The sequence below is a fragment of the Poeciliopsis prolifica genome, unplaced genomic scaffold, assembly GCF_027474105.1.
Source record: "Poeciliopsis prolifica strain line A6 unplaced genomic scaffold, Auburn_PproV2 SCAFFOLD003, whole genome shotgun sequence".
Lineage (NCBI taxonomy): Eukaryota > Metazoa > Chordata > Actinopteri > Cyprinodontiformes > Poeciliidae > Poeciliopsis > Poeciliopsis prolifica.
In genome coordinates, this window is record NW_026562378.1 from 18,134,753 (window position 1) to 18,150,547 (window position 15,795).

General features: G+C 37.5%; 1 protein-coding gene across 2 annotated transcripts in view; it reads left to right on the forward strand.

Annotated features, from left to right (window-relative positions):
• Positions 1–4,369: 4,369 nt before the first annotated feature.
• Positions 4,370–15,795, forward strand: part of col2a1b (collagen, type II, alpha 1b) — a 49,576-nt gene continuing 38,150 nt past the window's right edge. The window contains exons 1-8 of one of the 2 annotated variants that reach the window (XM_055023353.1): positions 4,370–4,660; positions 7,949–8,158; positions 9,387–9,403; positions 9,719–9,751; positions 11,123–11,155; positions 11,811–11,864; positions 13,063–13,164; positions 13,966–14,043. In XM_055023353.1, the coding sequence (XP_054879328.1) occupies positions 4,567–4,660; positions 7,949–8,158; positions 9,387–9,403; positions 9,719–9,751; positions 11,123–11,155; positions 11,811–11,864; positions 13,063–13,164; positions 13,966–14,043 (621 nt within the window). In that variant the 5' untranslated portion in view covers positions 4,370–4,566. The remainder of the gene's footprint in view (positions 4,661–7,948; positions 8,159–9,386; positions 9,404–9,718; positions 9,752–11,122; positions 11,156–11,810; positions 11,865–13,062; positions 13,165–13,965; positions 14,044–15,795) is intronic. The other variant, XM_055023354.1, reaches the window with a different exon arrangement.

Here is a 15,795-nt window from a genome sequence, read left to right on the forward strand (position 1 = left end):
ATAAGACCTCTAATTTCTAAATATGGAGAAGTAAAACTGCTCTTTAAAATCCAAAAAGATTTTAGTATTCTGCATTTTTTAAACAGGAAAATACCAGTTGCATGTAAAATAAACAATTAAGCCTAGAAAATATCCTTAACATCTTTAATTAATTATTTTCACAGTGATGTTAAAAATCAATAGACCACACGGTGTTCTGCTGATACCGTTTATTTGGTCAGGGTGGAAACACATTTGTCTACAAGTTCCCAGCCCCTTTTCAAGTCCCATTCATAAACACTCAAGTTTATGTGCCAAGACGGCAGATTTTATTGGTCTTAATTAAAAACTGGTGGAGAAAAATATACCAGCTTGTTTATATCTTGTGATTCTTTGCTCTATTTCTTTGGTCACTATATTACTTTTAAATACAACAACAACAAAAAACTCTATTGAGTGTCCCAGATTACACTGCTGGAGAGCCTTTTGACTTATATTATATTTCTTGTTTTCATTAATTTGTGGCCTAAAATAAAAGCCTAATGCTTAACTCTAAATTATTAAAATACATTTTATATTTTTGGGAATACAAAATTAAATCCATGTTAACCTTACTTTTGATAGTAATAATGTAACAAGGCAGTGAGTGTGTTTTGGATATGCCCTTGTGGAAGGAACCAGGCTATTGGAAGTAATGTTATTGTGCCTATAGGTCGTCTTTCAGTGCCAACCCAGCTTGTGATGTCATGGCTTTTGTTATTTCTGCAGCAGTCTCACATGGCTTCAGTTAAAGCTCTGTGTGCCTGCGGATCTCATCCTTGGTATCCCACGTTCTCCCCTTTTTCAGTTGTCTTTTCTCTCCCTTCCTCCTGCATTCCAACTTTCCCACCCACCTTACCTCTTACTCTGCCTCACATTTTCAACAATTTTGCACCTCCCTTCTCTGTCTGCTTTTCTCTCTGCTTTTCTTTGTCCCAAACTTTTTGATTGTCTTTCCAGGCAGACTTCATTCCTAAACAGCTGCAAAGCTTCTCTAGCCTCATGTTTTTCTATCCTGAGACCAGCTTAGAATTGTTTTTTAATGTTTTATTTTGTTGAGATTTTATTCCCTTCCAAGTAAAGGATGTCTGGTCTCTGGCTCCGGTGTTCACTCATGCCATGTGTTTTATTTTTGAAAGATCTGTGCAGGTTTAACCTATCACTTTGAAGCACACACATCTGTTGGCAAAGATCTTTACTCCCTCCTCCCCTACAATGGCACATCGCCCCACACTTTGGGAAGCACCGGTTTAACATACAGAGCTCACAATTACTAAAATCAATGCCTGTAAAAATGTGTACAATTATTTTTAAAACATTATTTTGTGTTGCGGTAGTGTAATTTTTTATTCAAATTTTCAATCAATAAACACATTTATTCTACCAGTAAAAATGTAGGTGCCGATATGCACAAACACAGCCAGCATCTCTACAAAAAATTAATTAAAGTAAGAGTTGCCAAACTTTTTAACTTATGATCAACAAAATTACAATGAAAGAAGCTTGTAAGCTTAACTACTCATTGAGTTAGAAGTTTCTCATCCAAAGTCAACTAAAAATTGGCAACAGGTTCAGTAAAACATTTGCAACTATTATGTTGACCAATATTTTGTTTCGATCTGAATACTGGTGCTGTTTTTTATTTTATTTATGGCATAAGCATTTCATCATTATCATTGTTTGTTATTTTATTACATATGTGACAACATCTGACCTGTTCAAACCTTAAAATTGTAAAAATTTAAGGTTTAAAAAGAGAATGGCATGTAGCCAGTCAGTCTACAACAATGCCAAACCAAAACACTACTCGTCTTTTTCTGCCTCTGCCCTATGAATTGATAATTGTCAGTTTAGTGACATTTTGCCTTTGATCCCAGAGCTACAAAGGGTTTGAGATCCAACCACAAGATCCCAAAAGAAAAATAACTATATTATTATTCACAAAAGACTTACAGACTGAGATGATACATTTGTGCTCCACAATCTGCCAAAACATGACTAGAAATTCACAAAATTACAACTTCAGCAAATTCAAGTCAGTTAATAAAAAAAGACAAAATATGATTTATTTGGCCAATAAACGTATTGGGTGGTTTTTGTTGAAGACAGAAATAAAATGGCTCAATTTAACATTTTATTAATTTGGTACAAATTTAACTGTGTTAGTTTCCAGTGGTCCACTTGCTCAACACTCATCTCATGTAAACCAATTATCAAGCTCACTGATTTACAAAGCTTTTCAGGTGATAACCTCCGTTCTCCTTGGACGCCTCATCATCAGCCCTATTGCATTCTCAGGAGACACCAGCTGCGTCTGGCTCCAACAAAGTGTGGTAGGTCAAACGTCAAAGCTCAAAGGTCGCAACCTGTAAAGACCTGAGATCTCTTGACGATGCAACAAAATTGTCATCTGCTACCCACAAATGGCTTTTGGTGGAATCTTAGTGTCTGATGGGACAGGTGAAAGCCTGAACAGGTCAAACTCCAGGGCCTGTCCGTGGCTCTGATGAGAAATTCTACGCTGTTCTGGAAGGCCATCTGCCATCTCAGAGGAAGGAGTCCAGAAATTGAGCATATGAAGCAGTCAGATGTTCCTGCTATTAATTAAAACTGAAAATTAGAAGAATTTCTCTAATGGTCAACTAACTGTTTATGCAATGTTTTAGACCCAGGGCATTTCATCCAAATGTCACACATGTTTTGATCGTGCAGTTTTTTCAGTGAAATATCAATTTGAAGTTGCACAGGTTGAGATTAGTCATGTCTGTTTTGTATGCTGACATTGGTGCTGTATAAATAAAACTGAATAGAATTTAATTGAACCTGTCCCAGCTCATTTTTATTAATTATTTCTGTATCAGCGTAGTGTGGCATGGAGCGTATCAGTGTGTTGCTCTGTTAACCCTTATGTTGTGATTGTTGACTTTTTTCACTTTTAATGTCGTTAATTCAGCAGTAATTACTTCACATTTATATAATTCCAATAATAAACTCTTACTGTGTAGAAGAAAACTTATGACAGTTGGTTTGTCATAAAAAGAAAAGAAAGTATAATATTGTTATCATTTTTTTGTATTGTGTAACAAAAAATGTCATGATAAAATGAATTAATTGAGTTGAATTGATTAATAACAGATTGTTTCATCATGCAAAATAGATTTTGGATTTCTAATTAAAGTAAACTGCTTTAGTGTGGGGATTTTATTAGGGGAGTAAACAGAAAGATAAGATCGCAGAAGGGTTAAGGCAGCAGTGTTACACTGAACTTCAAGGTTCAGGTTGGTGTCTCTGATCTTCTTCAGGATAACAATCCAAAGTTTCTCCATGAGGTTTAAGTTATTAAAAAATAATGATGGTCTATTTTAATAGTCATTAAAACACCTATTGGTACTTTTGTCAGAGGAGTACAGGCCCTGTTTGTAAATGAAATGATTATCAGAAAATTCAAACCTTCCTGAACTCTGCTAATTGATTCCAAAATGAAACTGAAAATATACTGGACATCTGAAAAGATTGTTGTGGGTCTAATTACACTGAATACTAAGGTCCTTTCAATCATTTCTTTTTTCTTTGCTCAGTTAAGGCTTCTGAGGTTCATAACACAAATACATTTGTACCCCATTTCTAGGACACTTCTGTAATTCCAAAGTCTCCCACCAACTCTTGAATGCACTGCTCTCATCTACTTGCTTGTGCGCCATTTTCTGTCACTTTTTCCTTCCACTTAACTTTCCAGTGATAAGCTAGAATACACCTCTAAGGGAGAACTCTATCAGTAAGAAATAAGCTTTTGTGGCTTGATCATGTGTGGTATTCAAAATTACTGAATATACTGAAATTTGGGTTTGTGATTGTATTTATTTATATATCTATTATAGCCTAATTTATTTTATGCTATTAAGACGTGCACGTGTATTGGGGTTTTGAGCGCTAACATTACAACAGAATGGTACTTTTCAGAGCAAAAGACGTTTTGTGATGGGTGTACAGTCGGCTTCATGTGCAAAAAATTAGTTACAGTCTAGGCACCTGTATCACTAAATGTCAAAGAAGTGCCGCAATTTGCAGGAACCAAACCACGCTGGCTCTCTCCCGATGAGTGAGGTGAAGGTGAGACTGCATTCAAACAGGAAAAGAGTAAAAATAAGTTTGCGTCTTTTTCGGGCTCCTGTCCACACGTGAGGAAAGGAGTGGTCTAGAAGTGGGATAATGGAACCTGGGAGACCGACTGGGAGGGAAAAATAAAGGGGAGTCAAATTTCAGCCTGACAGGGGGGTTAAAGGGGGCCGGGCTGGTATTTTGGAATATACGAGGATTCATTGAAGACAACGGGGACATAAAACTACAGCGTCTGGCCTGGAGCGGTCGGTGCTGAGTTTGTGCTGCAGGTCCGGGTCCTGCCGCTGGATTCCCCCCTCATCGATTATCATCCGGGAAGGGTAAAAGTCGAATGGTCCGTTTTTTGTAACTGGGACATAAAACACTAAAAATTACTGAGAGAAGCCTTCGCACCCTTCTCTCTCCGCGCTGCATGTCTAATATTTAGACATGCTGAGCTTCATGGATTCCAGGACTGTACTGCTTCTTGTAGCATCCCAAGTTTGTCTATTAGCCCTTGTGAGATGTCAACTGGAAGATGACCGTAAGTGACTAACATGTGTAACTTTGTCATAATGTTCGAGTGAAGTTTTTCGTTGATGCAAGATTATGAAATAATTTGCTTTTATGGCGATTTGATGTGGTCATTGCACCTTCAAGGGAAATATCAAATTTTTATTGCGCAAAATCTTGCAGGATTTAAAGTGCAAAGATGATACAGAAAATTTTCTGCCTATAAAATGCACAGGTGCTTGCTCAGAAGGCTGATGGAGATCTTTGCAACTGGAATATGATCTTGCCTCTTTGGATGCTATTTCCAAGTTTTCTCTGTTATTCTACCTAATAAAAGTTGTATTAGTTGCTTTTAGTTTTAAGACAAAATAATAAATGAGTGACACATTGGGCTTCCTTGTAGCCCGGCAGCTTTTTCCTATCACCACGGCTCTTCTCTCTGGAAGTTGAACTGCCTGACACCTGCAGGTTGCTTTAGGGGCCTTGACAGACTATTCTTTAAAACTGCAGATTCACTTAATAAAGAGGGGTAGGGAGGCAGAAAAAAAACTGAAAAGTGGTCAGGCTCAAGGGCCTTTGGTAAAATGTGTTCACATTCCATCGCTGTCAGAGGGCATCCAGACAAATCCTGGCATGTTGAGGCAAAAAGGTGATACTGTCACTAAAAATACTCTTAAAAACACTTCACAGTTGTGAACTTGTTGACCTTTCTGAAATTAGAGCAATATCATTTTCCATTATTAAATAATTCCTAATATTTCCCAATTTAATTTATAAAGGTGAAGTGGAACGTACCTGCATTGTTGTTTAATTTTAGCACTCACAAGAAATGTTAGAAGGCCAACAGGGCAAAAATATAATTTTATGTGATATTTTAGTTCTTCCATTTGGAAGATTAAGCTGTGACAGCAAGAGACAGAGAGAGGAAGAGAGAGAGAGGGGGAAAGAGAGAGAATGAGCCAGAAGGGAATAGCGCTAAGACAGGCAAGTAAATTATTTTTATCTGCGCAAGAAAAAGAAGAAGAGGGCTCAATCTTTAAAGCAAATAAAAGGTGTATTTTCTCAGAGGAAAGGGGAGAAAAGAAAGAAGGTAGCTGTGCTAAAGTCATTTGAAGTGTCAAATTACCCTCTCCGGGAAATAAGAGTCTTGATATAATGCAAGCCTTCTTCTCTAGCTGGAGGAGAAATCTTTCTAGAAGAAATAGTGAAGAGGTCATATTTTGACTTTTCAGTCATGAATTTTAGATGCATAAAAATAAAAAAGTTACATTACACTTTTTATAAAGGTGAAACTTTTATGACACTAGGAAACATCAGGATTTCTATTTCAAGTGTTCATTTTAGTCCCATAAAAATTACCCTTGGGAGCCAATGCTTTTCTATTTATATTCCATAATCAGAAACTTCTGAAATTTCAGCTTTCAAGTATATGGAGCTGGACTGGTATTAATGTATCCCATATCAGAATAATCATTCATATGTGAGCCAATAGAAGGGCAGGTGCAGGCTTCGATAATATCTGACCCTGTAAAGTTAAACATGAAAACCTCAAGGAATGCACATGAAAGCCACCATTTTCCTCCCTCTAATGTGTTTGAACTGGCATCTGACGCAGCCACGGCCTGTGTATGGGGGTTGAAATGCTCCCCATGTTTATACAAGCCAATAGTTGGTCAATTGTCCACTGGGTCCCCTTTCCAGAAAGACCCCATTCATTGCTGCTGTGGTCTGTTACGTTAGCTAGACTTAAGCATTGCTAAAAGGTAAATACAGCTACTGTTCTCGTTCCTTCACTTCTTATCCTCTCTTACCAGTTCATACCTTTAGGCCTAACTTTTGCTGTGTCTGTTGCCTCTAACCCGTCTGCACAGGTTCATTGACTCCAGTCAGATAATTTCTCTCAGCAGGTGTTCCTGCCAGTCTCTACCAGTCTGGAAAATATGCCTGTTCTGTCCGTTGTCAGATTTACTTTATTTAATCAGATTTGTATCACATGCAGTCACTTCTTGTTAAAACATTCATCATATTCCTTCTGTTCTCCTTGGCAGGTTGTGGTCTAAAGGCAAACTTTTTCTTTTCCCGTATTTGAAGTCATTCTCTTATGCAATAAATGTGGGTGTTTCCCACAATGTAGGCTAGCTCTATTTTTAGCTTGTTAAGCCTTCAGCTACTGGTGCTACTCATGTTATTTATTGGAGGTTTCCTGCAACTATTGCTCAGGCTAAATAGAAGTCTGTGGTTTTACACCGCCACCCTGTGGCTACTGTAAAGGTTGCATGCATCCCCTTAATGATGGGGGATGCATGAAATCCTCTCTGAGAAAGGGATTTCTCAGATACATAAGACTAGAGATGGAACAGCCTTTCTTCAAATTTATTGATCATGTTAGAGACTGAGATTAATTCATTTCTGCCTTGATACAAAGTAAATGTAAAATAAAACAAATCCTTACAAATTCTTTCTACATACTTTCATAGGCTTAACTTCTGGAGTTCTTAGTCCACATTAGCACATTCTTAAGGTTTAAATATAAGTTAGTTATGGATGGATGGAACTTTTAAATAACAGAAAAGAGAATCTAGAAATATGCCACATTTGATAATTTGACCGTTCAGGAGTGCTGCTACCGTATTTTCCGGACTATCGAGCGCACTTCGCTATAAGCCGCACCCACAAACTTTTTAAAAAACTGGAAATGTGCATGTATAAGCTGCATCAGGGTACAAGCCGCATGGTTCCAAACATAGGGAGAAAGTAGTGGCTTAAAAATATGGCAATAATCATGGAAAATTTGCTTCTTTTTTAAAACAGCAAGCATACTGTTCTTCATTAAGTATGTTATAATATTTGATTTATACCTCATGTTGACTTCAAATCTCAAATTGCACTATGTAAACTAGAATACAAAACAATCAATTGCAATTTTGGAGATTTGATGACTCATAAGCTGAGAGTTCATGTTTTTAAATCAATGCTGTATTCAAATTTTTTTGATGAAAAGGAATCAATATTAGTAACATAATTCTCTGACAGTTTACATGCATATATTTCAGGGTATGTTTGCTTATTCAGTAATAATGAGATAAATTTTCCATATATCACTTCAGACAATTACATTTTTAAATGAATAATACAAGGTATTTTTGCATTGAACTATCTCCTAAATGTCTTTAATTATCACTGTTGAGGAGTGATTGTAGAGAGAAACATTATATTTTGTGATTTTTCACTTAATGCCAGCTGTTATTATGGGTTAATCTCCTTCTTCCCTCCTACCTGCACCCTCCTCTCTGTGCCCCTTGACTGGGATCTCAAACAGAGGACGATGCTTCTGCCTGTAGACACGAAGGACAGCTTTATAACGACAAGGACATATGGAAACCAGAGCCTTGTCGCATCTGTGTGTGCGACACGGGAACGGTTCTGTGTGATGACATTGTCTGCGAGGAGCTAAGAGACTGCCCCAAACCTGAAATCCCATTTGGAGAGTGTTGCCCCATCTGCCCTGCTGACCAGCCGCCACCTTTTGGTTGTAATTTATTTATCTTACCTCTCTTATAAATAAATTACTGTATGGGATCATGCTGTTTGTTTTGGAGGGATGACAATGAAAGAACACCTGGAATATTTGATGTTACAATTAATCTGAACACACTTTTCTGTCCCCAAAGCAAACAGATGATGAGAAAAAGCAGTGACACCCAGACAGGGTTTCAGTGAAAAGCTTAATCTGGCCGCTGTTTTTCCATAGCTGGTGCACCTTGGCCTCATCTTGTTTAAATACGCTCCTTCTCTGAGTATCATAAAAACATGTGGTAGTGATTAAGGAAATACCTCAGTGAAGCAGCCACGGCCTCACATTTCTGCTCTATATCCTCTCTGTGGATTTCTGCAGATCTGATGGCAAGAAAATAACCCAACTCTCTACTGAGAGTACAGAGTATATGAAGGAGGCCATTCAGGCCACTCGCCTCCAAAGTGTCATGGCTTCCTGATAAACAAAGGCCTCAGTGTCCCAACACCAATGGCCAGCTTTGGAAATGTAAATAAAATCGGCTGAGGAGCATCAGTGAAACCAGAGGTGTCACTGTTTGCAATGCATGCTTGTGGGTTAAATGCTAGAAAAACATTTGAAGGCAAACATAGTTGCTTTTTAAGAAGTATGTAACAAAGAATAATTCATCTTCAGCATAAATAGAAATAAGGCTGGTTACCGAAATTGAATGATCATTTGTAGCCTTCATACGGAAAAATTCTACTAAAAGGAGTAAAGGTTTCATAACTGGACTGATGACGGATTTGCTCCTTTGAAATTTGGTCAAGCATAATTTTACTGAATATGAAAACATGACCAGTCTTATTTAAAACTAAGCACAATTTAAGCTTTGGAGTAACTAATTTTTTTGCAAAAAAATTACCAGCAAAATACTAAAATCCTTACATTAAGTGCTACAAATTTAAGCCCTTCTTGTTGAAACATGCTCTACAGAAGCTTGTTTGGTTTCTGCTGCTTCCATTAAATGCACCTGTTTCAGGCTTTTGTGAGATGGTGAGAAAAACAACACTTGTTCTCTCGTAATGGGCTTTTTTGTGTAAACACTATGATTTGGTGGTGGTCTTTCGAATAGTTTCTGTGTTTGATACAAGTATTCCTTTATTCTGCTGTGGAATGCTGTATTGATTTTATGGATTTATGGTGCGATCTGTTCACTAACTGTGATCTATTTCCATCTCAAACTTGGGTGAACATCTAACAGGAGGACCAGGAGCCAAGGTGAGACACAAAATAACTGTGTTTCTGATCATGACTGTCTGTGTCTGTGAAGTCAAGCCTCTGTTTTTCCCTGATTGATAGGTAGGAAGAACTACTCATTTAAGGATTTAGATATGTGTTTGATGTAAATGAGTGTTGCCAGATGAGGAATAGGTTTTTCTTGTACACACTATGCCATAGTCATATACTCAGCAGCAAACATGGGTCTTTTTAACACTTATTGAAAAGAATAAAGATTTTTCTTCAAAATGTGGTGACACATAGTATTTAAGCCACATTAATCATTGTATTTCTGCTATACTTCTCTTTCATCAGGGTCAGAAAGGTGAACCCGGAGACATTACAGATGTAAGTTGACATTGCACAGTATTGCAATTTTAGCTTTGGATTTGGATTTAGAATATACAGTTCTTACGTAAAACACTGTAAATGTAGGAAAAAAAGATATATATTGTATATTTGAATATGCTGTATTTGTTTAAAGGGGTAGTATAATCTGTTTCTGAGCTTTAAATCATTCTATAATGTTATTCCTTCTTCCAAAAATACCTGGAGTGTTGCCTTGATTCTTTCATGCATGTTTGAGAAATCCTTTAATCTCCTATGGTAACCATTGAGGTAACCATTGAGCTCTGTAAAACCCCTGGGTGGACTGATCACTGCCTTTGAGACACAACTCCTCCTTGGAGCTGCAGTTTCCAAGCCTCCAAGCTCTTCCCTCACAGAGCACTCCTCCCCCTGCCCCTTCAGACTAGCCAGCATCAATCAGTAAACTCCTGGGTGGAACTGCGCATCAGATGGAATCACTTCTCACTGAAGCGCTCGTAAAATCCTCAAATGGTTAACAGAAGAGCAATGTTGTGATGACATCCTGTTGGCGGAGTTTCAGAAAGAGCAGGAGTTTTTAAAGAGACAGTGGCCCAAATTTCAGATGTTAAATTATAAAGTCACATTTTTTCAAGTCATATTTGAAATTGTCTTATAACAATTAAAGACAACATACATACATATATATATATGTATGTATGTATGTGTATATATGCTTAACTCTTTTATATATACAAAAAGAGTTAAGCAAGTTAAGCCTCAAAGTACATAAAACCAGTTGTAGTCAGGAAAAGCCTAAGTTGGTCCTTTTATTGAGATTAGTATGTTTATCTTCCTTGGGCGTTTAATCCTAAAAGAAACGGGTGTAAAACCAACCGCTGGAAACGTATTAGAAATGCAAATGCCCAACTACCCTTAAATTAACTTCAAGCTTTAAATTAGCTTTTTGGGTGTGACTTTAAAAACAGTGATTGTAATTTAACAGTAAGTTGTAAAGCAGCTTAAAAAAAAAAAAAAAAAACACATCAACGAGACAAGAAGAGGATAGCTTGTGTATTCAAGTCCAACACTGCCTTAGTACATTCAAGTTCCTAACAGAGGATAGAGTAAACTCCTCACTGCTGCTGCTGCACCTGGAAGTGTTTTGTGCTTCAGTTCATTGCAGGAAATAAAAGGCCATTGTTTACTGTATGTTTCTCCTTTCGCTTTGCCTGAAGAAATAAGCAATTAGCTAGTCAACTTTTGATTGGGGGAAGATCATGTTTTTGCTTGCCTTTTGCACTTAACTGGAGAATATATCCAGTTAAGTGCAAACCTTCTGCAGAACCAGTTAAATGAAAGTTATTTATATGAAATATATATTTGTTTAATTATTATTTTTTTTAAACATAGGTTGTAGGACCAAGAGGACCATCCGGCCCCATGGTATCTAACTTTCTTCCATTTTATTGCTTAAAAAAACTGGCTTTTGATTGAGTCATGTAGAGTCTAGTCCATATATGGCATTTGTTTTAGCAATTATCAAAGTTTAGAATAGCATGGCTCTATTCCCTCCTAATTAAATATCTAAAATTGAGTTGATTTTAATATCTTACACTCAGAACGCAATGTTCCCAATAAAAATACTTTTTTTGTATGTTCTTTGCTGTCTGGAAGTGCATGCACACACCTGCAGATGTTTCATGGACAGATGTCACTCCAGGTGAACTCTGGAAGTTTCAGAACAAGAAACTCATTAGGAAAAAACTGAAAAGTGTTCTTTCCTATCTTATTTACTTATTTACTTGACATATTTGAGTTTGTGGTTTACATATTTAAAGCTTGACCACTGTAGAAATATTTGGAGGGAATATAAAAAATTTAGTTTTTATAATCGTCTGTCAAAATAGGTGGAACATTTAACAAAACATTGAAAAGTTTTGAATTTCAAAGGAAAATATCTGGAAACCCTGAGATTGAATTAACAATTTAATTCAAGTTTCATCTCTTTAACACCATCAGAGTTTAAATTCAAAAGCTGCTTCTTTCACCTGTATGGAAATAAATCCTAACCTCATTTACTTCCATCATGTTCATCCAGGGCCCACCAGGAGAGCAAGGACCCCGAGGACCAAGAGGAGAAAAAGGAGAAAAAGTTGGTTTCATACACATTAAAATAAGAAAAATCTCCCAGAAGCTTAAAAAAAAACTTTACTTCTTTCCTGCTCTGTTAATGAGTACAGTATGTCTGATTGAATTTGATAGCTGCGGCTCCTGGAGGGTGGGCGTGTGGGGCTGCGTGTGGGGCTGCGTGTGCATGCGCGCGTATGTGTGTGTGTGTATGTTATAAGATAATAGTAGCCTTTCACTGAGCACTACACTCAGTCATGTGTCATTTCCATTAGGCCCTGTGGTCTGGGTTGTTTAACAGATGCAAGACTGTTGGGAGACTCAGAATGTAAATGTTGGCTTCTCTTGGCGGCCTCCCAGTCGCTTGGTGTGGGAAATCTGCATCTGCTTTGATCGCCTCATTAATGTAACAAGGCGGATGTGATAGTAGGCTGCAGGCGAGCAGTTTATGTCATGTAGTTATCTTGTTTATGCAGATTTAAACATGAGCTGGATTTATTTTTAGCGAGCTGTAGGTCTGCAGCCTTTTTAGATATTCTGTACATTTTTTGTTTTGGAATAACTTGCTCGGTGATTTGTCACTACATGCACAGAGGTATGCTGGGTTGGCCTGAGAAATCACAAGTATGCAACACAACCTGTAATGAAAGTGCTTTGAATGGATGTCTAAACCAGAAATGTTTTGTTTTGTTGAGTCTCAATACCATATTTCACTCAGTATTCCTTGTTGATAGAAACCGGCAAGTCAGATCATTTCATGATAAACTGAGCTGTGGGCTTCTGTCAGCAGTAGCTAACTAATACTGTCCATGTTGTTTTACTTACTGCCAGTGGATATGAATATATGAATTGTTCCTGAGCTCAGAGATTGGCACAGTAACTTAAAAATAATTGAATCTTTGGTCATAAAAACTGTTCTTTTAGACCCTTCTCCCCTACATAAGAAAATAAAGACAATATTATTATTTATATCCATAATACCATAAATATGAGAATACGGATGTTTACTAACTAACCAAATAAAACTTTCTTTATGCTAACATTTGTTCTTATTCCTATTATTTGCATTATTAATCATTTCATTTATTCTTAAAGCTTATATATTTTTGATAAACGTCCAGTTTATTTTTTATTAGAAAAGGGTTTTATGAACACATTTAACTATTTTTTGTTCTTTTCTAAGTATCTTTTAGGTTTATTTGAACTCTTTCTGTTTCCTTCAGGGGAGCCCTGGTCCTCGTGGCAGAGATGGTGAACCTGGCACCCCTGGAAACCCTGGACCCCCTGGGCCTCCAGGACCTAATGGACCCCCTGGACTTGGTGGAGTAAGTATCTCATATTTTGGCTGCAACATAAAGGAGCTCAACACATATTCAAGGCTGACAGTAGAGTCAGGCTAGCAACTGCCGAGAATTAGGAGAAAAAGGGGGTAAAGAACAGCAGAAAATAGTCCAAAAAGGACAAAAGATGTGTGAAAGTGCAGGAGATGGGAGGGGGCAGAGATACAACGGCATGGATGCTGAGAGAGAATGGACAAATGCTTCTCATTCTTTGCAGGAGAAAGGACAGAGGGGAGACAAAAGGGGGGGTGATGTGCTGAGATAGACCTAAGGAGGGGAATGCAAGGAGCTTTTTCAGCAGAGGGGTGAGAAGAGTCTTTGTGAAAAAGGTTCACATGCCCTCTGTCTCTCCTTTGTCTGTATCATGATTCACATGATACCCAGAGGCTTGCGATCTCTTAGAAGCTGATTCCCACTGCGGCCAAAATGATGCAAAAAGCTTCAGTTCAGTATAGAAACAGATTATGCCAACAAAGATAATTAGATTTAGGTAAGTTAAAGCTTACCTTTAAGTTAGGTGGGACATTAGCACACATAAACCATTATGAATGTATAATAACAATCTTTTAATCTGCCTAATTGTAACTGTTTAAGTTTTATGTGCACTCCTAAACCCTGGAAACACATTTTAAGATGTTTCCAGACCAACAGACAGATAAATAGAGGTGTCTTTTTTATATTCTTTGAAGCACTCTGGTTTGTTGTTTTGCATGAAAAGTCCTGCGGAAATAATATTTCATTGACTGATTGGTCGTTTGTGGTCTATTTTTTTTATGCCTGCTCCAGAACTTTGCTGCTCAGATGGCCGGTGGTTTCGATGAGAAGGCCGGAGGTGCACAGATGGGTGTGATGCAAGGACCAATGGTGAGAAAGAGGCCACACAGAGACGGCCATGCTCTGCCATGTGAAGCTAAAACAAATCCAGGGAAATATTCTGAGTCTCATTCAAACCTGGGGACAAGATTCATCTCCATATTAGAGTGAAAAGTTTATCTCAGTTCAGACTATCGTAGAAAAACGTACATTATTGTCTTCCTTTTTCTATTGTAAGCTGAAGTTGAATAGTAAACGAGCCATACATTTTAACTTCAAGCAGCTTTTAAAGCAACTATTTCTACCACTTCACCCAAAACATTAAGAAAATTATGCTTACAAGTAATTTTTGGGAAATCAATATAAACCATGTTGTTGTGATTTAGTTAGTTGTTGTAAGACTGTTGTATGACAAGTAAAAACAGAGAAAACTAAGCTAACAGTTTTCTATCAGTCTTAAACATGTTCACCTTATCTGCACTTTACCATAATTGGACCTGCTGCTTCTTCTTTGGTGTGGTTGAGTGCCTTTAGTTAATTTTAGTTGTATATAATATTATTATTATTGTGTGTTTGTTTATTTAATATTGTATATTTTGACTTTTTGCACGGGAGTGGCAATAGAAATTTTGTTGAATCCTGTTCAATGACAATAAATGCTATTCTATTCTATTTCTATTCTATTCCTTTGATGACAAATTACATCTTGGAGTCCAATGCATCTTTATCATGATCCATGTCAGATTGTAATTCAATAACAAGCAGGAAAACCAATAATGTCATTATGAAATAATGTGGGTATTAGATTAAGAAGTAAAAGTGACACATTAAGAAGTAAAAGTGACACATTTATCAAACGGCGCAAAATCCTGATTCCTGCTGGAAAATTAGGGTTTCAGTAAAGGATGGGTGATTACTGAAACAGCTATTGATCATCATTATATTTCAAACTCACAAAAAGCGACCGCTGGCATTCTTGAAATGCAGTGAGGAGTATTCTGGAAGCTATTTAAGGATCCAGCTTGGCAGAGTTGCAGCACAGCTGGCGTCTGTGGCTGGAGAGAGGGAGAGAGGGTGGGAGTGACTGGAGTGGATCACATCCCGACTTTTCACTTTGCTCGTCCTGATGCTCTCACCACATGTCCGTCTGATAGATCTCCACTATTCTCTGCCCTTGTGAAGCCGGCTCACATTTGCGTTGGCAGTTTTTCAGCTCCCTGGAGGGAAGGCAGCTGACCTGGACTGATGCTTTATGGAGCCCTTAATCATTTACTTCAACATCAATCCTGCATATATATACATGCCAAACACTCTAGTAGTATTTGTACTGAAATGCAGACACACTTAAACACATATTCAGACATCCTGAGCACAAAAAGCCCCATTGATAAGCTTCTGCTCACTCTGGTTTGGGCTTCCAATTCCCACTGAAAGGTGACTTTCATTCACGTTCAAAGACCACTGTACAGTTCTGTGACATTTTCTTTGGCCAGGTTCCAAAATTTTTGATTGAGGAAGCATAAGCACAGCACTAATGAAGGGGGGCATGCTGTCATGAAGGAGAATGACTGTCAGAAGTAAGAGTTGAGGGGGTGAGTTTGTTATTTTTATAATTAACATTATAGTGGTAACTATTTTAGCACAAAGTTGCTGCTGTCTCCCATTTCTTTCATTATGGATTTCTCTTTCATTTATCAGACAGAAAAGCAATTAGGAATGTCACACATTACCCCTCAGAGTATAATTGCTGACTAGTGATGCATGAAGTTAACGTAAAAATTATTTTGGCGTGTGAATCCAGGC